Source organism: Sinocyclocheilus grahami, unplaced genomic scaffold (genome assembly GCF_001515645.1).
Source record: "Sinocyclocheilus grahami isolate Dianchi unplaced genomic scaffold, SAMN03320097.WGS_v1.1 scaffold235.1, whole genome shotgun sequence".
Taxonomy (NCBI): Eukaryota; Metazoa; Chordata; class Actinopteri; order Cypriniformes; family Cyprinidae; genus Sinocyclocheilus; species Sinocyclocheilus grahami.
The window spans coordinates 554,515-579,532 of NW_015505414.1; the positions used below are offsets into that span (position 1 = coordinate 554,515).

A 25,018-nucleotide genomic window follows, 5' to 3' on the forward strand; every position below is an offset into this window, starting at 1 on the left:
TATGCTTTCCCGGGCTGCTGAGAGTGTCGGGCTGCACTGGAGGCCTCCGTGGACAGGCTTACAGTGCCGCTGGACAGGCCGCTTCCGCCCTGCACGCCATGGCCCTCCTGCAAGTCCACCAGGCCAAGACGTTGAAGCAGTTGCACGAGGGTGGTGCTGACTCGGGTGGGCTGCAGGAACTGCGCACGGCAATGGACCTTGCGCTAAGGGCGAAGAAAGTCACGGCGCAGGCCCTGGGTCAGACGATGTCCACATTGGTGCTGGTCACTTGAACAATATATACTTATATAGACTTTGCTCTGCGAATGAGTGGCTCTGCCTTCACTGTGGGTGTCATGGAGGAGGAACATAACACTTCCCCAAAGCCTGTTCACGTCATGCCTGCCAAGCCAAGGTCTGCTCACATCATGTCTGCCAAGCCACAGCCTGCTCACATCACGCCTGCCAAGCCACAGCCTGCGCACGTCATGTCTGCTACGCCAGGACCTGCTCACATCATGCTGGCCACTCAAGAGATTCATGCGAATGCAGAGCTTGGGCGAGGACTGAAAAGACTGATTGCTAGTGTGATGAACCCACCACTGATGTCAGTGAGAGCGGCTGACATTCCAGTGGTCCCTACGCTCTCAAGCCCGCCAGGCATCCCGCTGTCTACTGCACTGCCCGTAATGGCGGTCGCCGTTTTGAGCGTGTGGGCTGCACACTGCGCTCCAGAGTCCTCTCCTGTCCACGAGTCTGCTCCTGAGGCCTCTCCTGTCCACGAGTCTGCTCCTGAGGCCTCTTCTGTCCTTGAATCTGCCCCAGAGGCATCTCTGCGACTGAGTCTTTTGAACCTGTCTCCATTGTCCAATTAGTTTCTGAACTAACAAAACAAAGAAATAGTATCAGAGAAAACATTTGTGGAATTGATTCAAGAATGTATTGGTCCTTTGCAAAGTTCGATAGATGCATTACGAGAAACGTAGTCCTCTCCTGTCCACGAGTCTGCTCCTGAGGCCTCTCCTGTCCACGAGTCTGCTCCTGAGGCCTCTCCTGTCCACGAGTCTGCTCCTGAGGCCTCTTCTGTCCTTGAATCTGCCCCAGAGGCATCTCCTGCCTATGAGTCTGTCTCAGAGGCCTCTCCTATCCACGAGTCCATTTCAAGGGCCTTTCCTATGCCTGAATCCGCTGCAGAACCTCCAGAGGTGGCGGCATCCTCTGCAGAACCTCCAGAGGTGGCGGCATCCGCTGCAGAACCTCCTGAGGTGGTGGCGTCCGCTTCCGAACTCACAGAATGTCTTGTCACGGCGGCCGTTCACGAACTCACTGTCTGCCCTTTAATGGCCACGGAGGTCGTTCACGAACTCCCTGTCTGCCCTGTCATGGCCACGGAGGCCGTTCTTGAACTCGCAGTCTGCCCTGTCACGGCCATGGAGGCCGTTCATGAACACTCCGTCTGTCCTGCCACGGCCAAGGAGGCCGTTCATGAACACTCTGTCTGTCCTGCCACGGCCAAGGAGGCCGTTCATGAACACTCTGTCTGTCCTGCCACGGCCAAGGAGGCCGTTCATGAACTCGCAGTCTGCCCTGTTCTGCCTGCTCCGCCATAGCTCCCCGATCTGCCTGCCCCGCCATGGCCCCCTGCTCTGCCTGGCCCGCCATGGCCCCCCGCTCTGCCTGCTCCACTTCATGGGCCTGACCCTCCGTCCCTCCCCCAGTTCCGCCTGAGTCCCCGGCCAAGATGGCCGCCACGCCTGAGTCCCCGGCCAAGATAAGCACTCCACCACCCTCCTGGACTTGTATTGAAGTTGTAACCCGCTGTCGGTGAATCTAGTCTGTTCATGCCAAGTCAAGTCTGTTCATGTCAAGTCTGTGTCTCAGTTTATGTTTGGATGTTTGGATCACGTCTGTAAATAAACTGCACATGGGTTCTTCACTACTCTCGGCTTCAGGGGACTAATTTGTTACAGAGAATAATCTAATTTCGGGTTAACAACACAACTTAAATCTCTGCCAAAAATGTATTTGTATGTATTTAAATCTGATAGATGTGAGATGATTTTATGAATGAAGTTAAAGTTGTCCCAATTTGGGGCATAAACCAGTGGCGGGCCGTGCATTTTACACCTAGGCCTTCAGTGGCGTCCTACATGAATTAATCCATCTCTTCATACCATCATAATGATGCCACGGCTATAGAAACCATAAATATTACACAGTAATGCAGTACAACAGGGCACTACATAACAGACAGGTATCTTATGTAGCGAGAATGAATGGCATTACTAAAGAAAAACCCAATTAAAAATTGCACAACACATCATCTGTAGCTGAAGCATTAACCTAACAAAATAATACAAATACAGTCCATCCGATGTTCTTACAGACATTTATTCACCCAAACGCATTTATACCTTACAGATAGCATTGGTATAAAAACAAATAAGGTGATTAAATTGTTAGGTCAACTTTAAAACACATGTAATGTTCTCTTAGGAAAAGACCGGTTAATACAGCTCCACTCGGGAAACTAAGATATTCTTACGGAAACTTAAACCTGGCTTTATATCAAGCGATAAAAGAGTCAAGAATGAAAATTAACCTACTATACTCTAGTGGTTTTTCATCTTCACGAGTCTTTCACAGAGCCGGTGCCGAGGAGGTGTGTGGTTATTTTTCACAGTTATTAGGACTACTGTTTTTAGATTGAATAAATATAGTAGGCAAATATTATGCTGACCATCCAATCAAAGGACGAGAAAATGCTGACGTTATCGTTAGCCAGCTAGATGGCCCTGGTGTTGCCAACTCAAAATCTGATTGGTTAAAGCAACGGTTTCATTGCCATTGATTTAAGTTAACAGATGCCTGCACTGTTGATTCTGAAGGCCTTAAGGCAGATTTCTTTGACCCTGGCAACACGATTGGTGAAATATGATTGGATAAAAGCTCTAATATAAACATACACTGCTGGAAGCAGTGCAACTAAGAGAAAAGCTATGAAATGAAGAGAATAGACTATTGGAAATAATTTAATAAACATTCATGGAAAAATATATTAAAACTAAATCAGTGATTCTGATAGTGTTTAGGCCAGCAGAGAAGGCTTTGCTGGCCCTGACGACCCACCATTGGCATAAACGCATACCAGGACAACAGGGATTTGAAACAGATATCCAGTCACGATAACAAAGCATCCTTGGGGATCAGAAACACATTTAGATACATTAAACTGGACTTTCTTATGAATCATAATTGTTGCTCCTCTTGTTTTACTGTTGAAATGGGAGTGAAAAATCTGTCCAACCCATGGTTTTCTAAGTCTTACCTGGTCTGCTATTTGTAAATGCGTTTCTTGCAGAAACGCTATATCCGTTTTCATTTTTTTTGAGATGAGCAAAAATACGCGCTCATTTATTTGGTAGTAATCTCTCAAATTACTCAGAACCATTTCTATCAACGGGGGTATCCCAATCTACTATAACATTTTCTACATCCATAACTTTTTACAGAAGTTTACTTTTTTACTCCTTGGAGTATCAATCCAGTCATTAAATTTTCATTTTTATATAAAACAAATATTTTTCAGACAAAGAACATTAATATTTGACGCAAGAATTAAATAAAAGTTCTCCACTTAAACATACATTTAGATATTCCGGTTGTCCTTAGGCATTGACCCTTTGGTCATAGAACTGTTTCGCCTCCTCAGGTGAATTGAATATGAAAGTTTGTTCTTCGAATTTCACTCGAATTTCACTCACTCCCTCCTTCATTGCTATACTGGAAATCCTTGAAGCACCTTTATTTTTAAGAATGTATAGACTACTCTAGAAAAAAAACTAACACCCAGTATAATTAATTACTGAGTAATGAGAATGTTTAAATATGTTAAGCATTTGTTGTGCATGTGTATGATAACCTAGCCCGGTTATCATTTACTAGTAGAAACTGGTGAAAATGTTTTATAAAAAAAAAAAATGCTTGTTTTTTTTGCACCCACCAACAGAAAAATAAATCTGCGCCTATGGCTATGTCCATAACAAACTAAACGTACTTACTAAAAGTGAAACATAATCACATAGTGGGCTCTATTAGGCTACTTATTATGTAAAGAAGGCTTTGTACTTCTCTAGTGTCAGAATATTTACTAACAGCATCCTTCACATATGCAAAAAAAGTGTTTGGAAAAACACCACGGAATGGTGATGCTCATGCTAACCGGCAAAAACCTACATATTGTACAACAGACAAGTTAAATTGAGTCACCAAATATCTTTTGTATGTTTAGTCGTCTCATTTAGTTTGCTGATGATGAGGCTGCGATGTCAAGTTGCAATGCTAGAACTGATATGTTGTGTGTGCGTGGGAGGCGCCAGCGCAAACACTTTGGATTCCTTTATATCAGCGGAAAAATTTGATATTCGTCAGATAAGAGCAAGACATCATTAAAATTGTCTATTTTTATTTGTGTTCCTTCAAAATGACAGTGAAACATTGAGCTTTTGTAAAATAAAGAAAACAAACACAATACGCTTGCCGTCTTGGTCTCTGTGAACTTCTTACTAAAATGAAGAAAAACTTCATTTTCAAGCCGCTCTTTGTCTTGGAACCGGTGAAAGCAAACCACAAATGGTTTACGGCCATCTGTCGGTTTTTGACCGGGGAATCGGTGAGCTCTCTCCAGTATTGGTGGTTTGTCGAAGACTTCTGCACCCGTCATCTCCTTCAGCATTTCAGAAACTAACTTAACGGGATCTTGATTATTTTCACTCCCTTCTGGAATATTAACAATCCTCAAGTTGGATCTGCGGGGTCTGTTTTCCAGGTCTTCGATGCAGTCAAGCAGGGACGAGTTTTGGGTTTGCAGAGTTTTGATAACTTTTTCTGCCGCTATCAGCTTTTCAAAGTTTTCCCTGACTCGGGATTCCATCGACACCAAACGGCCTTGAAAGTCATCCAACGTTTCTCGTAATGCATCTATCGAACTTTGCAAAGGACCAATACATTCTTGAATCAATTCCACAAATGTTTTCTCTGATACTATTTCTTTGTTTTGTTAGTTCAGAAACTAATTGGACAATGGAGACAGGTTCAAAAGACTCAGTCGCGGATTGTTTCTCTGCATTAGATGAGGTAGCCATGGCTGCTAATTTACCCGCTATGCTAGCGGTTGATCTCGTGGTCAGCGGAGCTGAAGAGTGAGCTTGTTTCTGTTTTGAGTTGCTCATAGTTCAATCTGCAATGTATTACGTAACTATTAATGTGATTGTTGATCTTATATGTCGTATAAATTAGAAAATTAAAGGATGGATCAGGAGCCCCCATTCTCTAGCTGCTCCCTCCTTCATTGCTATACTGGAAATCCTTGAAGCACCTTTATTTTTAAGAATGTATAGACTACTCTAGAAAAAAAACTAACACCCAGTATAATTATATACTGAGTAATGAGAATGTTTAAATATGTTAAGCATTTGTTGTGCATGTGTATGATAACCTAGCCCGGTTATCATTTACTAGTAGAAACTGGTGAAAATGTTTTATAAAAAAAAAAAAATGCTTGTTTTTTTTGCACCCACCGACAGAAAAATAAATCTGCGCCTATGGCTATGTCCATAACAAACTAAACGTACTTACTAAAAGTGAAACATAATCACGTAGTGGGCTCTATTAGGCTACTTATTATGTAAAGAAGGCTTTGTACTTCTCTAGTGTCAGAATATTTACTAACAGCATCCTTCGCATATGCAAAAAAAGTGTTTGGAAAAACACCACGGAATGGTGATGCTCACGCTAACCGGCAAAAACCTACATATTGTACAACAGACAAGTTAAATTGAGTCACCAAATATCTTTTGTATGTTTAGTCGTCTCATTTAATTTGCTGATGATGAGGCTGCGATGTCAAGTTGCAATGCTAGAACTGATATGTTGTGTGTGCGTGGGAGGCGCCAGCGCGAACACTTTGGATTCCTTTATATCAGCGGAAAATTTTTTATATTCGTCAGATAAGAGCAAGATATCATTAAAATTGTCTATTTTTATTTGTGTACCTTCAAAATGACAGTGAAACATTGAGCTTTTGTAAAATAAAGAAAACAAACACAATGCGCTTGCCGTCTTGGTCTCTGTGAACTTCTTACTAAAATGAAGAAAAACTCTGCAATACTTTCTACTTGTCAAACAGACATGAGAAATATATTTAGCTATATAAACCTTGAAGTGCCCGCTTTTAAGTGTTTACGCTTTGCTTATTTGACATTAATGCATTAAATAAGTCACGTTGGAATATAAATCATAGCACATTTCAGAAGATAAAAAAAAAGCAAGTTGCAGTCCGGAAAATACGGTATAGCAAATTATTTTGCGGACCCCCTGGCTTTGCGTCACGAACCTCCAAGGGTCCGCGGATCCCAGTTTGAAAACCCCTGCCCCAGGCACATAGTTTTGTCATTTTTGTAGCATAAACACCATCAAACTGATGAGAGCTTCGGATCTTCCAGTGTTTCTCTATGGTGCTGAAATCTAAAGATGTCCGAGTTCTGGTCCCCGTGCAGCTGATAGTCAACTACAATTGGCTCATCTGCGTTCCAGGGGAGGGGCTTACCGATAGGTCAATTGTTAGGCACGTTCTCCCAGCATGACAAATACTTTATTCTCCAAGTATTTCACTTGCTTTTAACACTATTAATCCCATGTGGGGAATTTTGTAGAGACAAGTTAAGCAGCACTCAGGGCACTCAAGGAGATTGAACTCCAGACATTTAACAGGAGAGATGTGACAATTTGTCATGAACTTGTATACTAAATGAAGGGTTAGAGCAGTATACATAAAAGTAATAGAGGACACACTGCATAATAGAATATTGCTACTTCTTGCAACCCTTCATTTAAGCAAAACTTACTTATTTTACAGATATTGGTGTGTGTGTGTGTGTGTTTATTAAGTATGTTTATTACATGTATCTTTATATTCAGAGGGGGTGTACTCATTTATGCTGTATAATGTATACATGTATATGTTTATAAGTGTGTGTGTATACAGTATGTTTGTATATATATATTAGGACTATCCATTGATTCAAAATTATCAATTTAATATCAATATTTATGTAGTCTCACTGTTTTCAGTGTCTTGAACACTGAAAAGATGAGTATCATACTGAACAAAAATTAAAATGTGTCTAAATTTCAGGAAAATAACACAAAAAAAACAAACAAAAAAAAGATGTTAAAAAAAGCTTAATTGATTTTTTATATATATATATATATATATATATATATATATATATATATATATATATATATTAAATAGATATTAAATATATTACATATATATATATATAGTTATTTAGTTATATACTATTTAGAGTTTATTTTTTTTTGGCGTGAAATTTGAGCTGGACATGTTTTTTGAATCACTTGTATATGTATATTTACAGTATACAATCAATTAAAAATACTATAGTGCACTACTGGGAGATCATTTTGGGTACTCACATCGAAGGACATCTCTGCAAATCTGCTGAATATGTTGCTCAGACAGCTCTCTGCCCTGCAAAAATGCATGCCATCATTGGAACAAAAGTTTCTATTTAACTGTCTATGCAACATTTTATCCACCACTGACTAGATTATCTTATTGGAGAAGAAGGCTACAGTACAACACAGTGTTAAACATTTTTAAGCTCATATAGTTATTTGGAAACACAATACTCACAGGTCGTCCTTCAGGTCCAGGTTGTCCCGGGGGGCCTATTTCTCCGCTCTGTCCTCTGGGCCCTGAGGGTCCTGTCTGTCCTTGCTGTCCAGGGAGCCCCTGATGGCCGAACTGACCGCTCTGACCAGGCTCTCCTGCTGTCCCTTTCTGACATGCACACAAACACAACTCAACACACTCACAGTACAGCTAATGGTGAACGTACATTCAGATCAGTGATGTGCCCACCTCTCCTTTCTGCCCAGCTTGCCCAGGTAAACCCTGTTTATGAAGAGAGAAGTCACATCTCATATCAATGAAACAACAATACCTTTTACAAGGCAACTGTTTGATTTGCCAAAATATTATGCAAATTCTTCTTAGAATTAAACACTTCAGACATCTGTAAAATGCTGCAGATGCACTAGATAGCCACAGTGATGCAAAGAAAAGTAAACATTTTGTATATATTTGTATTTTAATTGTTCAGTCCATATTAACAAGTATTTTAAATTGACTTTTATTCAGTGATACTAAAATACTATAAAATACTAAAATAGAAAATCTAAATACAATAGTTTTTGTAGTATATACACAAAAAGTGTATAGCATATTGTATAGTTACGGTAGTTCCATATACCTGAGTAAAATAATGCTGGCATATTATACATCTAACCAAGTGTGGCTTTGGGACCTCTGTACTGTAGTTTATCACCTAAAACATACTGCACACATATGTAACTGTTTTACTGAAACTATTTAAATTTGATATTTTAACTTTTATACGTTTTTGTGTGTGTGTGTGTGTGTGTGTGTGTATATATATATATATATATATATTTATTTATTACAAAAAAGTATACATTTATATATTAAACGTTGCCTTGCCCTCTGTTACTATTAAGAAAAACTGCACCACCTTGTGGTTGATTCCATAATTTCAGATACAAAAATTAATGCTATTTAATATCCTTACTATTAAAGAGTTTATTTATTTGATTGTGCAGAATTTAATGTACTGTAGGTTTTATTTATAAGACACACACACACACACACACACACACACACACACACACATGTATGTAACTTACATGAACACCAGGTCGCCCAGAGTCTCCTTTTTCACCTTTCGTCCCCTGTTCAATTGCATAAACATGTTTAAGTAAAATCTTCATTTTTAATTAATATTGAATTGGTCTATTTTAGGCTGTATATAAATCAATAACATTCTATTTTACACTGTAATCCAGGGTATCTGCAGGATTTTTAAGCTCAAATTTACCATGCTAAACATAAGACATTTTAAGACATTTTTTAAGACCTGCACAAATACAATTAGTACCATATGAGTACAGTAGGGCAGTGTCTATGGTTACATATTAAACTGTAAAATCACTGTAAGCTCATGATTTACAGTTCAGATATGGGTTTTCACAAAAACAAAATGTTTTATAAAATGATAAACTTCACACTTCAGCCTTTAAACCATTTTTATGAAAATAGAGTCAAAAGTATCAATTATTATATTAATTTAAACAATTATTATCAATCAATTATTATATTAATTACAATTTTCTTTTCAATACACCAGTTCACACTTACAACTCTGCGTGTTTGCAGGATAAAAACGTGGGTTGATTTTCAGTAGCCCCTCACTGCAGAACACAAGATCCAAGGGGCGTGGTTGGATCCACATCTAGAGTGTGGAGATTGGTAGGTTTAGGGGTGGAGATGGGTGGGTTTAGGGCTCAGGGGGTAGAGACGGGTAGGTTTAGGTATATGTAAGGTGGGAGGAGTTGGATCTGGATCCAACCACGCCCCCTGGATCTTGTGTTCTGCAGTGAGGACCTTCTCTTGATTTTCGCATTGGTTCTGAACAAAAACAGCAGAAGGGCTTATTGAAAATGCACATTCATTCTCTGCCAGCAGGTGGCGCTTTTGCAACAGCAGAAATACAGCAGTTTCGCAGGTAATGGCTGTAAACAAAGCAGTGCAACACCTAACATGCAGCACTCATATTTATTCAATGAAATCATAGATTTTTTTAGTTTAATCATCACATTAAGCTATATCGCAAATCTAGTCTTTCCATCCCAAAATTTCCATCTCCTAATTAAGGCATAATGTGCAGTAGGCTACCATTTAAGACTTTTTATGGCCTTATGGACTAAACTTTGTATGTAACTTACATGAACACCAGGTCGCCCAGAGTCTCCTTTTTCACCTTTCGTCCCCTGTTCAATTGCATAAACATGTTTAAGTAAAATCTTCATTTTTAATTAATATTGAATTGGTCTATTTTAGGCTGTATATAAATCAATAACATTCTATTTTACACTGTAATCCAGGGTATCTGCAGGATTTTTAAGCTCAAATTTACCATGCTAAACATAAGACATTTTAAGACATTTTTTAAGACCTGCACAAATACAATTAGTACCATATGAGTACAGTAGGGCAGTGTCTATGGTTACATATTAAACTGTAAAATCACTGTAAGCTCATGATTTACAGTTCAGATATGGGTTTTCACAAAAACAAAATGTTTTATAAAATGATAAACTTCACACTTCAGCCTTTAAACCATTTTTATGAAAATAGAGTCAAAAGTATCAATTATTATATTAATTTAAACAATTATTATCAATCAATTATTATATTAATTACAATTTTCTTTTCAATACACCAGTTCACACTTACAACTCTGCGTGTTTGCAGGATAAAAACGTGGGTTGATTTTCAGTAGCCCCTCACTGCAGAACACAAGATCCAAGGGGCGTGGTTGGATCCACATCTAGAGTGTGGAGATTGGTAGGTTTAGGGGTGGAGATGGGTGGGTTTAGGGCTCAGGGGGTAGAGACGGGTAGGTTTAGGTATATGTAAGGTGGGAGGAGTTGGATCTGGATCCAACCACGCCCCCTGGATCTTGTGTTCTGCAGTGAGGACCTTCTCTTGATTTTCGCATTGGTTCTGAACAAAAACAGCAGAAGGGCTTATTGAAAATGCACATTCATTCTCTGCCAGCAGGTGGCGCTTTTGCAACAGCAGAAATACAGCAGTTTCGCAGGTAATGGCTGTAAACAAAGCAGTGCAACACCTAACATGCAGCACTCATATTTATTCAATGAAATCATAGATTTTTTTAGTTTAATCATCACATTAAGCTATATCGCAAATCTAGTCTTTCCATCCCAAAATTTCCATCTCCTAATTAAGGCATAATGTGCAGTAGGCTACCATTTAAGACTTTTTATGGCCTTATGGACTAAACTTAAGGCTTAAGACGTTTTAAGGACACGTGAAATGAATATTTGGCAGCCAATTGCTCACTGAAAACCAGTTCTCTAAAATAAATGTTAATCTTTCTTGTCATAGATATCCGACAATTCTATTATGGTTATACAACATTTTCAAGATATGGTAGGGCCCTAGGAGGTCTGTTTTACTCTTCACAATTTTTTTTTTTTCCTTTTCATTATTTCAATTCTTCTAACCATAACTGGACCCAATGTAATACTTTTTTTTTTCCTTCTGGATTCTGTGTTTTAACAAAATGTAATAAAAAATGGTAATCAAATGAATGCATAAAACTTAAAAATGTAATTAATCTTTGAATAGCAGTTATTTTGCAGCTTAATATTGACAAACACTAGTTCATATTGTGATTCGAAGTGTACAACCCTATGTTTGACGTATTCAACCAAAATGTGTTAGATTCCATGACATTCCATATTATTTTTGACTGGATTGAGTTTTCCACATGGCAAAAATCATAGGGCTGTACTACAGTGACATGAAGGCAAGGCTCCCACAAGCAATATCTTAGACATAGCATGTCATTCTAAGCATACTGTAATTAAATCTGACAAAAGTTTACGTTTATGCATTTCAGCTGTGTTTTTAATTGTACAAAGCAGAACTAAAAAATGACCACATTTTCCATGGGAATACAAGCCAAAAGACATTTGCCAACATTCACTATGATCACATATAACAAAGAATGTAAGATGGTTTTCTGGGCTCATCTTAAGAGGAAGAAAGTGTTTTTCAATTAGTAAGTGAAGGGTCCCTTTCAGTTTAATAACAGAGTTAAGGAAAAAAAAATAAAAAAACATCCCTTAACCCTATACATTTCTACCAAAATACTAGCGATTTTTTTTTCCAGTAAACCACAACTAGCTGTAAAAAATATATTTTAATTTGACCGTCCAACAACATATAAACACCAAGTTCATTATTACAGTAAATTTTAACTTACATCTATTCCTCTTTCACCAGCATCTCCTCTTTGACCCTGTAAAACATTTCACAGTAGGGTTTGAAGAAAACAGTGTGAGGAAAAAAACTAAACAAAACAACAACAACAAAAAAAACAAAGTTTTATATAATACAATAAATACTATAGCAATAGAAATGTTATGAGCCCATTCTGCATACATTTGAAGTGCTTTGTGATCAAATCTTCATCTATTTCCTATAACTAGATAAAGAGAATCAAAATAAACAAACAATACACAGATCTTTCTATTAAACCTAAACTGATAATAATTGCTTAAAGACTGGTCCTCACCATGCAAAATTTCCATCAAAAGAGATTACTGAGGACTTCTCAAAAAAGTTGCTGAAGCACACCAGGCTGGAAAAGCTTAAACGTCTTGGGCTACGATTGTAACCATGGTTCCCCGAGAGTGAACGAGACGCTGTGCCCCCTAGGGGGCACAATGGGGAATGCAGCCTGCATGACCAGTTTCTGTAGCTCCTGTGAAACAACACCAATCTAATGGCCCACCTGGCCCATGACGTCATAGGCGGGATGCCTGGAAGTATAAAAGGGCACCTGCTGAATACATCATCCACTTTAGCTGTCTGAAGGAGACATAGACAGGCAGGCCGAAGGCATGGCAAGGGGGCGCAGCATCTCTTACCCTCTTGGGGAACCATGGTTACATGCATAACCCGAGACGTTCCCCTTCTAGGGAACTCAATGCTGTGCCCCCTAGGGGGCGCAATGCGGAAAAAAATCCAACCACGCCGTGCCGAGACGCATGCCTGTCCACCCGGTGGGAGAGCACCAAGGAAGCGACAAACATACACCAAGCCTTTCCTAAGAAAGGGGCTATGCCACTGACGCCACGGGTCGCTCACGCAACTTGACAGAAACGGGGGAATCCGAATAGATCAAGGGGAACATCCCACCCAAGTTAAGAGCACAGCTATCCTGAGATAGTTATGCTATGTAAGCAGAACTAGCCTGGATACACAAGACCACTGAAGAGGCTAACTAGAAAGCCTCTAGAGGAGCTAGAGATCGCTAAATACAGATTGCAGGTAAAGAGAGTAGCTGCTGAGCAAGAACACAGCTATCCTCAGATAGCTATGTCCCTAAGGTCTTATGAAGGCTTGTGGACCAGAATAACATAGCCTAGATAATCTTCCTACAGAGCTGCTCAAGAGCTCAAAGAGACCGCTACTTAAAGACCCTAAGAAGGGGAGCAGTCACTGAGCTAGCACATAGATATCCTCAGATAGCTATGTCCCTAAGGTCTTATGAAGGCTTGTGGACCAGAATAACATAGCCTAGATAATCTTCCTACAGAGCTGCTCAAGAGCTCAAAGAGACCGCTACTTAAAGACCCTAAGAAGGGGAGCAGTCACTGAGCTAGCACATAGATATCCTCAGATAGCTATGTCCCTAAGGTCTTATGAAGGCTTGTGGACCAGAATAACATAGCCTAGATAATCTTCCTACAGAGCTGCTCAAGAGCTCAAAGAGACCGCTACTTAAAGACCCTAAGAAGGGGAGCAGTCACTGAGCTAGCACATAGATATCCTCAGATAGCTATGTACCTAGGAAGGGCAACCAGAAGGGGGACCGACTGAAAACTACCCAGACCACAAGAGTGGGCTGTCTACTTTCGACCCAAAGAGGGGAGACAACACTGTCTAGGTATGGGCTCAAAAGACCGCTACACAAAACCCTAAGCAGGGGAGCAAACACTGACCTAACACATAGCTATCCTCAGATAGCTAGGTTCTAGGAAAGGGGACCACTCTATGAGAGGGCTCACCGCAATTGCAGTAGAACACAGCTAGCCACATATAGCTGTATGCCAGTAAGCCCGTCCTGCCAAAATAATGACTGGAATATAACCACCCTCAGATGGCTATAGTAAGGAGGTCCCAAAACTGTGTTAGTCCCACAGAAGACAATGCACAGCTAGCCTAGATAGCCTTCCTGCAGAACAGCCCAGACCACAGAGAGTGGGCTATCTACTTACAACCCTAGTAGGGGAAATAGCACTGTCTAGGCAAGGGCTCAAGGAGACCGCTACTTAAATACCATAAGAAGGGGAGCAGTCACTGAGCTAGCACATAGATATCCTCAGATAACTATGTAACCAGGAAAGGCTACCAGACTGAAACTACCCAGACAACAAGAGTGGGCTGTCTACTAATCTCACACACACTTCATACAGACGCCTCCTGAAGACAGCAAAGAGGATGACGTATTCAGTAGGTGCCCTTTTATACTTCCGGGCATCCCGCCTATGACGCCATGGGCCAGGTGGGCCAATAGATTGACATTGTTTCACATGTGCTTCAGACACCGGTCATGCAGGCTGCATTCCCCATTGTGTCCCCTAGGGGGCGCATCGCTGAGTTCCCTAGAAGGGGAACTGTTTTTAAAGAGGCTGGAATCTACTGACCAGATTGGAGAAAATTCATATACTGCCGCCAACAAAAACAACAATATACAAATAAATAAAAAATATATAGGCCCTATCTGCTCTTAATGCCTGTATTAGTGGTATTAAAATCTCAAATTCAAAACTGAATTTGTTATTAGGACCACAAGCTCTTGTAATGTATGCATATATACTGTATATATATATATATATATGTATATATATATATATATATATATATATATATATATATATATATATATATATATGAGGCTAACATGACTATTTAGACCACTTGACCACTTGGGACCAACCTCTAATATTTCAGGCCCATTTTTACTCCTGTGTTAAGTGTTCTTCCACCCACTTTTAAGTCCAAAAGACACTGAAACTCTGCTCCATGCATTCATAAGCTCTTGCTTCACCCGCCTTACCTAGCAATTCTTTACCTATTACCTATGCATCTGTAGGAAACCCACGCAGACACGGGGAGAACAGGCAAACTCCACACAGAAACGTATCCTGGATCAGTTAAGGACCTTCTTTCTGAAAGGCAACAGTACTACACACTGAACGACCATGTCGACCCACTTTTTTATTTTCATTCAAATTGCTATGCTGACAATATAATTTGTAATGAAAAAATAGTGTATATGCTCACACAGCTTGCATTCTCATTTTAACTAGACGATCCCACGGTAACTGCACTGATCTTGGACTGCCTAGCAGACTTCTCTGCATGGATTAAAGAATAACACCTGTAGCTCAACCTAGCAAAGACAGAGATTCTCATCTTCTGTGCCAATTTGACTATATATATATATGAGGCTAACATGACTATTTAGACCACTTTGCAATCTGGGACCAACCTCTAATATTTCAGGCCCATTTTTACTCCTGTGTTAAGTGTTCTTCCACCCACTTTTAAGTCCAAAAGACACTGAAACTCTGCTCCATGCATTCATAAGCTCTTGCTTCACCCGCCTTACCTAGCAATTCTTTACCTATTACCTATGCATCTGTAGGAAACCCACGCAGACACGGGGAGAACAGGCAAACTCCACACAGAAACGTATCCTGGATCAGTTAAGGACCTTCTTTCTGAAAGGCAACAGTACTACACACTGAACGACCATGTCGACCCACTTTTTTATTTTCATTCAAATTGCTATGCTGACAATATAATTTGTAATGAAAAAATAGTGTATATGCTCACACAGCTTGCATTCTCATTTTAACTAGACGATCCCACGGTAACTGCACTGATCTTGGACTGCCTAGCAGACTTCTCTGCATGGATTAAAGAATAACACCTGTAGCTCAACCTAGCAAAGACAGAGATTCTCATCTTCTGTGCCAATTTGACTGTACAGAACAATTTCACCATACAGCTAAAATCATCAACAATCTTGAGGTAATCTTTGATGACCAGATTACCTTTAAAGAACACACTGCAGCAACAACAGCACAATCATGCAGGTTTGCACTGCACAGCATCAGGAAGTTCAGGTGCTTTCTAATGGAGCATGCGGCTCTTCCAGGCCCGTGTCATTTGTAGGCTGGACTACTGCAATTCTCTTCTGGCTGGACTTCCATCAGGCGCAATCAAACCTCAACAAATGATTCAGAAAGCCCATGATTCAAAAGGGTCCACGTCACACCTCTCTTTCTCTCCCTGCACTGGCTACCTAGTCGAAGACACTGATGCTCTCCTACCTCCACTCACTCTTACGAATCTGCATTCCCTCCAGAAGCCTGAGGTTGGTAGTGAGTGACGGCTGATAGAACCCTCACAAAGAGGCACTAAATTAATATCCAGAACGTTTTATTTCACTGTTCCTTGCTGTTGGAATGATCTTCCTAATCCTATCCCTGACAATATTCAAGAAACAGCTGAAAACTCTACTCTATTGTCAACACTTGTTTCCCGCTGAAAACAAACAAACACATTCTTCTATCCATTAACCATTTCTTAATCCTTCCCTGTTCTAGCTTGCATTATTCTCAAATAGTGTCTGGAACTTTATATTGCTAGCACGTCTCATATTATTGCCTACTTAGGATGATCGCTTGTTTTCATTTTTTTCAAGTAAGTTGCACGTTTGAAAAATTAATAAATGTACATGTAAAATTATTGCCTTTGCACTAGTGGTTTCAAAATGTACATATGATTTGTGTATATCTAACTTGTGTCATAAATCACTGAATTAAATTGAAACTTGAAAACCTTCAAAGAAGAAATTAGTTTCTATGAAGTCTATCACGTGTACAGTACCATGTGTTGGGCAGTTACTGCTACTGTTACCGTATTTGAGATTATTTTCAAAACTCTATACAGTAATTTTGAATGACAGATTCATAACAAAATTGCCACTTCTAAAACAGAGAGCAAACCAATAGTAATTAAGATTTAGCTCTAATTTTAAAAACAGCTGTTGATAATTAATTTAGTTTCACTGAAAGCAGCCAATGCTTGTAAACCACAAGCAACATTTTCATGAAAGCTTTTTTTTTTTTGGCCATGGCAGAAATGTTCATTACCTTACTAAAGTTAATAGAGCTACTCTTGGAAAATATGCTCACCATAGCGTGGGCTTTTACCTCCAAGACTTAACCAGAAATGCAATGTCAGAGTTTTCTTTACCGTTGGATCAGAAGAAATAAATTAAATTTGAATAAAGTGACCAAATCATTTCCAGAAAGTTTAGTAAATGTATGAGACATCCAAACCCCAGATATAATATGATGTATAATTTTTATGGAGTCATAATTAATGACTTGCCTTCTGTCCTGGTGATCCTGGCATTCCTGGATGTCCTGGCTGGCCAGCTGCCCCAGGTTCTCCAGGCTTACCCTTGATCAAGAAAAGCATATAAACTTGTAAATAACTCTTGCGGGCTATCATATGTTTCCTCTTCCTTCAACCATCTGATGAGGTTTAATTTGAATAGGACTTTACCTCTAGTCCTGGAGGTCCTGGTTGACCAGACTCTCCACTGCCCCCTTTAGTGCCCTAATAATGGAAATTTGAGTTGGAGTATCCAAGTTAGCAAGTAAGAACTTGTATTAAAGATCCATGAAAAGGCTTGATGAACATGGTTCTCTTTATCTATTAAAACAGGAAATCTGGATGGAACGTATCAAAGCTTTTATCTTACGTCACAGACATGGATTTGCTATCTGCTAATAATAGGGAGAGAGACTTTCTCATTCTAGAGAGCATTTATTGGACAAAATACAGTACAAGCTTTTTTTATTTTTGGCCTGTGAAATCTGAAATGTAGTTCTGTCATGACAACTATTGGAGGGACTGGCATAGTAATGTACATGACAATGTTAATGTATTTGGTCTTGGCGGAATAGATCTGCTACGCTGCTGCTGCGGCAGAGCAAGTACCGAGACTTGCTACTGCCAATACATTCACAACATGCTGCTGTGAGCATGTAAAAAATATTGCTGCTGCAAATATAACATACATGAAATAACCCCCAGCGTACATGATAGTGTACATGAATCACCTCGTAGCAGATCTATACAGGTGGAGCTGGGGAAGGTGCTACGGCAAGCACTAATCATATATTTGAATGTTGAGCAGCGAGCTCATTGGCTACCGATACAGGAGAGACCAATCAACTGTGCCATGTGATAATGATGTCATTAGGTCAGATTGAGTTAGACCTGTCGGACTGCACCATCTAGAGTTTCAATTCAATTCAATTTAAGTTTATTTGTATAGCGCTTTTCACGATACAAAAAGTTGCAAAGCAACTTTACAGAAAATTAAGTTTCAACAATACTTATCAGTGGTGACTGTCAGTTAATGTACATATGGCAGAAATGTACGGAAAAATCAATTAAAGACGTAATCAAACAGACGATGAACACTATTAACGGCAATTCTTTTTTTCAAGTTTCATGCCAAAACTCTGTATTTAACTGCAAAAAGTTAATTTTGACAACTGAATTATTGAGCTGAATAATGACAACATGAATATTGTCTTTCTACAGCAGCTTTATAGCAGAATTGAATGTGCCTCTATTGTATGAAGTGCTATAAAAAATTAAGCTGACTTGTCTTGACCTGACAATTTGTAAGAGTGTACTAACGTAAATATGATTTCCATGGGAGCTTTAAATGCATCTCTAATTAAAGTTAAAGCAAAAACAGCATCTATTGCTTACAAATAATTGAAAACAACATATGTAAAAAAAATACATGTTACCTTAATTTTAATAAATAAATAAATCAATACTGGTTTTGATCACTGAAAGACTTCAGAGATTAACTTCCCGTTGTCCATGATCTTAATATTTAACAGCAAAACATTTTAACAGGACTTTATTTGTTCACTGTAAAATATTCTCACACATTTTCAAATCATAATCAAGGAACTTGTAAGCTCATGCATTTGTGGGATAAGCAATTCCAATTGCAGATGGTGATATAATCTGTGAACCAGATTAATTCTTTGCTCACTGCACTGTCAATTTATGAGTCAAATCCATTTCAATGACAAGAGAGACGTTCAAAGTGACTCTTCATATTGATGCATAAAACTGACTGACTCGGAGTCCATGGAAACTGAACAAATATTCAAACTGTAAACAGCTTTCTCTTGCTTTTTAAAGCATATTTAGAGATTCCTCATGCAGATTTTGCCAGTCTTAACTTCAAAGGTCTTGCTTATTTGTAAATCATTTTTTAATTGTTCTACTGCTTACTTAACTAAATTTTTACTAAAACCGGAACTAAAATTGATAAAAGTAGAACAGATAATGTTTTTATGATTTGGTATTGACTGGTGTTCCATTTCTAGTTACGTCTAGTTTGATGGTTTTAGTGGAGGGTTCTACCACTTCTCAGCTGATCAGGCTGAGAGACCATCTAAAACTAATAAAATCAAAGTATTTCGTTCAAAGTGTTTCCACAAAAAGCAGTAAATCAGCACATTAGAATGAGAAGAATGAGAAGAATGAGAATTAAAGTGAGAAGGATCACGCTGAAGACTGGAGTAATGATGCTGAAAAACAACTTTCGCCATCATAGTAACAGAAAGAGTTATTTTAAATTGTAATAATATTGTTTTACTTTGAAATAAATGCAGCTTTGATAAACAGAAGAAACATCTTTTAAAAACATTGAAAAACTGTACAGACCCCAAACTGAGTTATGTCAACAGATAAATCTCTCTTTAGAAGTCACTAAGAACATGACATTTTCAGAATATTTAGTACACGATGTAACAGTGCACATATTTCTGCCCTCTGCTGTCAATGTATTATGAAAAATGTCCATTTTGTCTCATAAAGTAGTGAATGAGTCATAAAGAATTGCGTTGTTGGCTAGCATTCTGAAGTTTGAAGGTAACTAGACTAGAGATTTGAAATCTGGACATACTCGGTTGTCTATTTTCTTGGACACAATCTAAAAAACACGATTTGAAGCGGAACAAATTTGACGGCACGTAACCATTTATAAGATATGGCTTTTGTTCTGCACAATTACACATCACATGTAGCAATCCACACGCATGTCAACACAGATGATGAAAGGCGATTGAGAAAAACTGTGCAGACAGAACAAAGGGATTTCACCATCTGTCTTGCAATTGCTTTAAAATCACTATAATAACGTAATAGTGACTCAAACTCAGAAATCAATACCTATAATGTTTTCCATATGAATTCAAAATTACAAAGGACATCTTGTATTTAAAGGGCAAAAACATGAAATGCGACCTTAGAGCCAGGTTGTCCACTTGAACCAGGCATTCCAGGCAATCCCATCTCACCCTGTAGAAAGACAGACTCAGTCAAACACATGTTCTGAACTTTAAAATGAAATCAAAGTTTACCACATTTTGTGTGAGATTCATTCACGCACAAAAAGTTTGTCTTTGTAATGTTGTTGATGTAGTCCTGAAACATAGTCCTTTTTACTTTTCAGCTGACGTCACAAAAAGGCCCTCACAACCTGACGACTGGTTCCAGTCTGGTGTGGAATGCCCACTTTTCAAGAATCAGTTCCCGATGGATAAAATCCCGCCCTACACTCTCAGAAAAAATGTGCAAAAACTGTACCTTTAGGGATACAATGGCTTGTCAATGGGGCAGTACCCTCAAATGGGCACCTTTGTACCTTGTTTACCCCTAAAGGGTTCATAATAGTACCAAATTACTACCTTAAGGGTACATTTATTTCTGACAGTGTAGTTTATTTTCTTGTTGAATAGTTTGCTTCACTCGGAAATACATGTATACAATACAATAGGTTGTGAACTCTGTTTCATGTTGACTTAAATTGCATAAACCATCTCCAATACATCAAATAAAACAAGGCTTTTCACTGAGCTTGTCACTATGCATTATGCAATCCCCTTCCCTGTAAACATTATACACAACTAAGCCTATCATTGGGGACTGAACCAATAACCTGCACATTGCTTTGAACATTAAATACTAGGTGCAGGCACACTAACTTTGAGCATTCAAGGTCACCCTGTAATGGATATCAGTAACTGGATATGATGACATACTCTGATAAATCACAAATTACATGTAAATTCAAAATGTCCAATATTGTAAATTCTCCTGTAACACTGTAAACCATGCAACTTTGAAGTCACTGAAGTTAGGTGTATTGAGTCAAGAGGTCAATATGTGACATTTACATTTTCTATTGCTAAAACATGTTTTCACCATACTGTATGAATTCACAAGTCAGAGTTCAGTGTTTCCTCTCTCCTATGTTTGCATTCCTATGAATGGAAGTGATTTGAGCACCAGTGTAGTTCAGTGCCACCACCGTTTTAGCTAACTTGCATCTTGTCTACTTTGACAAGTCTACAAATTATGCAATTTCTTTTTCCGTTTAATCGTTTTCTCTCAATTAAGACATGAAGGGTAGTCGAGTATGGAAACCCATACTCAGAATTTGTGCGCTGCATTTAACCCCTCCGAGTGCACACACACACCCTCTGAAGACACACCTGGAGCAGCCATTTTTTGTTGCGGCACCTGGGGAGCAATTCGGGGTTAGGTGCCTTGCTCAAGAGCACCTCAGCCGTGAGTATTGAGGGTGGAAGAGAGCACAGTTCATTTAATCCCCCCACCTACATTTCTTTTTGTTACTGAGAATTGAACCTGTGACCTTTGGGTCTTTAACCATTAGGTCACAACTCAGTGACATATTTCTGTATCATGATTTTTCAAGAGCTTACTATATTTTTAGATTTACTTACAGGGTCTCCAGGTGTACCTTTGGCTCCTTTTGATCCTGGAAAGCCAACTTCACCCTTTAAAGGAACCAACAAATGTAAATTTTCATTATATTTAGGGTAGTTTGAGTTATGATAGTAGTGAGACTTATAAACTACAAAATGCATGCAGTTCACAAAATTTTGTAAAAGAGCATGAGGCATAACCTCTAAACAACAACAAATGAGAAACAAAATGTCCCCATAAGGACAAAAAAAAGAAAGAAAGAAAACATCACCTTCATTCCCATCTGACCATCATTTCCAGGTATACCAGGTATGCCCTGAAAAAAAGAAAGAATTAAAATGCGGTGTACTAAACACAGTCTGAAAAACGCCGTTTGAGACCACCCCTGCTTCCTATCATCACAAACATGGGTGGGGCTTTTCATATCTGGTCAAAGGTTTCTATCTACAATGTGTCTTTGCAGCATTGAATAATGTAGCCAATCACAGACATGTCTGTTGATTTCATGAACACAATGGTTAATCAGAGGTGTTTAAGTTAGAATCACCACTCAAAAACGCCAGAGTTTTTCAATAATACAATCACTTCTGAGCTCTACACACTTGTGAGCCCTCTCATTATAGCAAACAAAGTGTATACGTGATGTAAATTAGAGATTCCTTGTGAAGTGTAGAGCTTCATTGATTTATAATGGAAGATCGTGATGATTTAAGACGAGTGACAGCTTTTCCGTGATAATATGGGAAGTGCTCTTTTTGTGCTTTCTAGGCTATAATCCATTCAGAATTTTTATGTATTCACTCACGGATTCATTCTCGAAAGAGCAAGGCTATGTTAACCATTAACTATTTTTGAATAGTTTTCATTGTGCACACATTATTATTATTTTATTTTAATTTTTTTATTATTATTTTATTTTAAATGTAACTGCTTCATTTGTATAATCGTTTTATTTTCCTCAGAGGATATTGACAAAGAAGTTATAGAGTAAAATGATAACGAGTTTAATGGTTTGTCATAACTGCTTATTAAATCATAGTGTACTGCAGTACATCTGTTACGTTTTACAAGTGGTCGTTTTTCAAGCTCTGTTTGCCCAAGCCCAAGATTTCCCAACCCAACACATTTTCAAACTCTTCCAAATAAAATACATGATTCAACTCATTAGCCTGTTGACTAAGATAAGAGAGACATCCAAAATGTGTATAGTTGATATGCACTGGTCTGCTGCTGTGCTTCTCTGACAATGACCTGTTTTAAATGGCAAATGCCTTAGCGATTCAGTACACTGATGACTTGTCACCAGACTCTGCCATGCAATTGCTAGCCATGCTTATTTAGGACAGTGTTTGAACTGAGATGTGTGCTGGCCATTAGCCTACATGAAAGCTTACTGTTAAATAAAATATGTAGACTGGGGGCCTATAACAGATGTTTGTGAATTATTACTGTCGAAGGATCCTCCTGCTATTGCTAAAATAACAATCAAATCGGAGCAGTGGCATTTTTATTGACGTTAGACTAAATATTTATTCCTGCAGGGATTTCAGTCTGACGAAAAATATTATATAAAATGTGCACGTTATATAGCCTATGTAATGTTATTCAATAATAATGTCAAGTGGTCCTTGCTAAGGCAAGCACTGCTTAGGATTAAGGATTTCAAACTCTGTTTCAAGCCCAAGATTTCCCAACCCTGTTTCTGAAGGCACACCAACAGTACACATTTTCAAACTTTTCCAAATAAAACACTTGATTCAACTCATTAGCCTGTTAGTAAAGACTCCAAGACCTGAAATAAATGACTAAGATAAGAGAGACATCCAAAATCTGTACAGTTAATGTGCCTCAAGGAACAGTGTTAGGAAACACTGATTTTAACAAACCTTTGGCCCAGAGTAATACACTCTGGCATGAAACTTTTCACCATTTGTGCTACAGACATTAATGGCATCTCAGATCATGTGCCTTGTTAAGGAGAGGTGTTTTACCATTCTCCTAACTGATCAGACACATTTTATCTTATGGACAACAACACTGGTGAAAAATAAACCCCATAGACACTCTGCATATTTATTTTGTCTCTCTTATCTAACACACCTGATTTAGACCATCAGCTTGTTAAGAGAGAGCTCCCTGAACTCAAGGGCCTATTTACACTTGTCACTTAAAGTGTTTTTACTGATTTCTCTGTTCAGCATCAGGACGTGATCAGTGGTGTACAGGACACCCCCGCAGCCCCCGCGGTGCATGGGGCCCCTTCGCAGGACATTCTAAAAGGTATTCACAAATCAAACAGAAGGTGTTTATGCTTTGAAAAACGCTAGATGCGGCAGTGGAATAAAAAAAAAAAATAAAATTAAGGTTGCTTTTTAAAAACTTTTAAACATTCTTTTGATTACACACCGTAATCGCAGTGGATATTTTTATGCTTAACATAGCTTATGCATTAAGACAGTGAAATTAAAATATCAAAATCTGCAGAAGACCTTAGAATATGAACGCAACGCGCCAAGTTTTACGTTAAGCATTTACCTCCCACTGTAAAAGAGTGGTAATGTGCAGTTGTTAAAGAGCAATTTCTACCAGTTCTTACCCAGTTCTTACTAATTTAGTTTTGTTAGTGTAACCTAATATATTTACAATGTTAAATAATATTTTTCAAACTATGTTTGTGAACAGAAGTAAAACTGTTCATAAGCATTTTTTTATTTCATTATTAGTGGTTAAAGGCTTTATATTAATGGTTTATCACTTTTAAACAATAGGTAACACTGTTACCAATTTGATGTGGTGTGGTCAGTGCGAGGTGATAATGACACACAAAGTTTAGTGTCAATATGTCAAAGCTTCGCAGAGGCACAGCCTCAGATGCAGTTTGTCATCATGCCAGTGTAAGGATAAAAGAAACTCAGAATCGTTGATCTCCTGAGAAACAAACAATACACTGGCATCTTCAAGACACCCCACAGAGGGGTGGTGCAGAAAACGCCTCTCTCACATTTGCATTGGTTCCTCCTCATCCCCTTCCTTCCCCTCACCCATCCTTCTCTTCACCCAGCTCACTCAGAATGGTCAAGAATATAATGTTCTATATGAATGCAAATAAGATTTACAGTCATGTTTGGTTTCATTTGAATAGTTTCAGGGCGAGTGGTACAATGGTCGTAATCTTACCAAAAGATAATCCAGATCCTAAGAGTTAAAAGTTACTTTGATTACTGTAGAGGGTCATTACATGCAAATTACCTTTTGTTTCCATTAAGGTGTAGACCACCCATGTCTGGGACCTGGGTTAATGTAAATTACACGCCTCCATTTGGAGGAGGTCTTATCTTGGTTTTGTATTTAAAGGATTACAGCAAAAGGGTCAGCGCGATTCTGTAGTCAGAGAGCCCGTAGTATAGAGTATCTCCACACACTCTGTAC

At 38.8% G+C, this 25,018-nt stretch overlaps 1 protein-coding gene across 1 annotated transcript in view; it reads right to left on the bottom strand.

Moving 5' to 3' along the window:
- Positions 1–25,018, bottom strand: part of LOC107597722 (collagen alpha-1(XXI) chain-like) — a 139,204-nt gene that overhangs the window by 29,693 nt on the left and 84,493 nt on the right. The window contains exons 18-27 of the mRNA XM_016288892.1: positions 21,861–21,905; positions 21,607–21,660; positions 20,105–20,158; positions 17,324–17,377; positions 17,147–17,218; positions 11,937–11,972; positions 8,770–8,814; positions 7,928–7,960; positions 7,700–7,846; positions 7,480–7,534 (exon numbers count right to left, since the gene is read on the bottom strand). Of these exons, the coding sequence (XP_016144378.1) occupies positions 7,480–7,534; positions 7,700–7,846; positions 7,928–7,960; positions 8,770–8,814; positions 11,937–11,972; positions 17,147–17,218; positions 17,324–17,377; positions 20,105–20,158; positions 21,607–21,660; positions 21,861–21,905 (595 nt within the window). The remainder of the gene's footprint in view (positions 1–7,479; positions 7,535–7,699; positions 7,847–7,927; positions 7,961–8,769; positions 8,815–11,936; positions 11,973–17,146; positions 17,219–17,323; positions 17,378–20,104; positions 20,159–21,606; positions 21,661–21,860; positions 21,906–25,018) is intronic.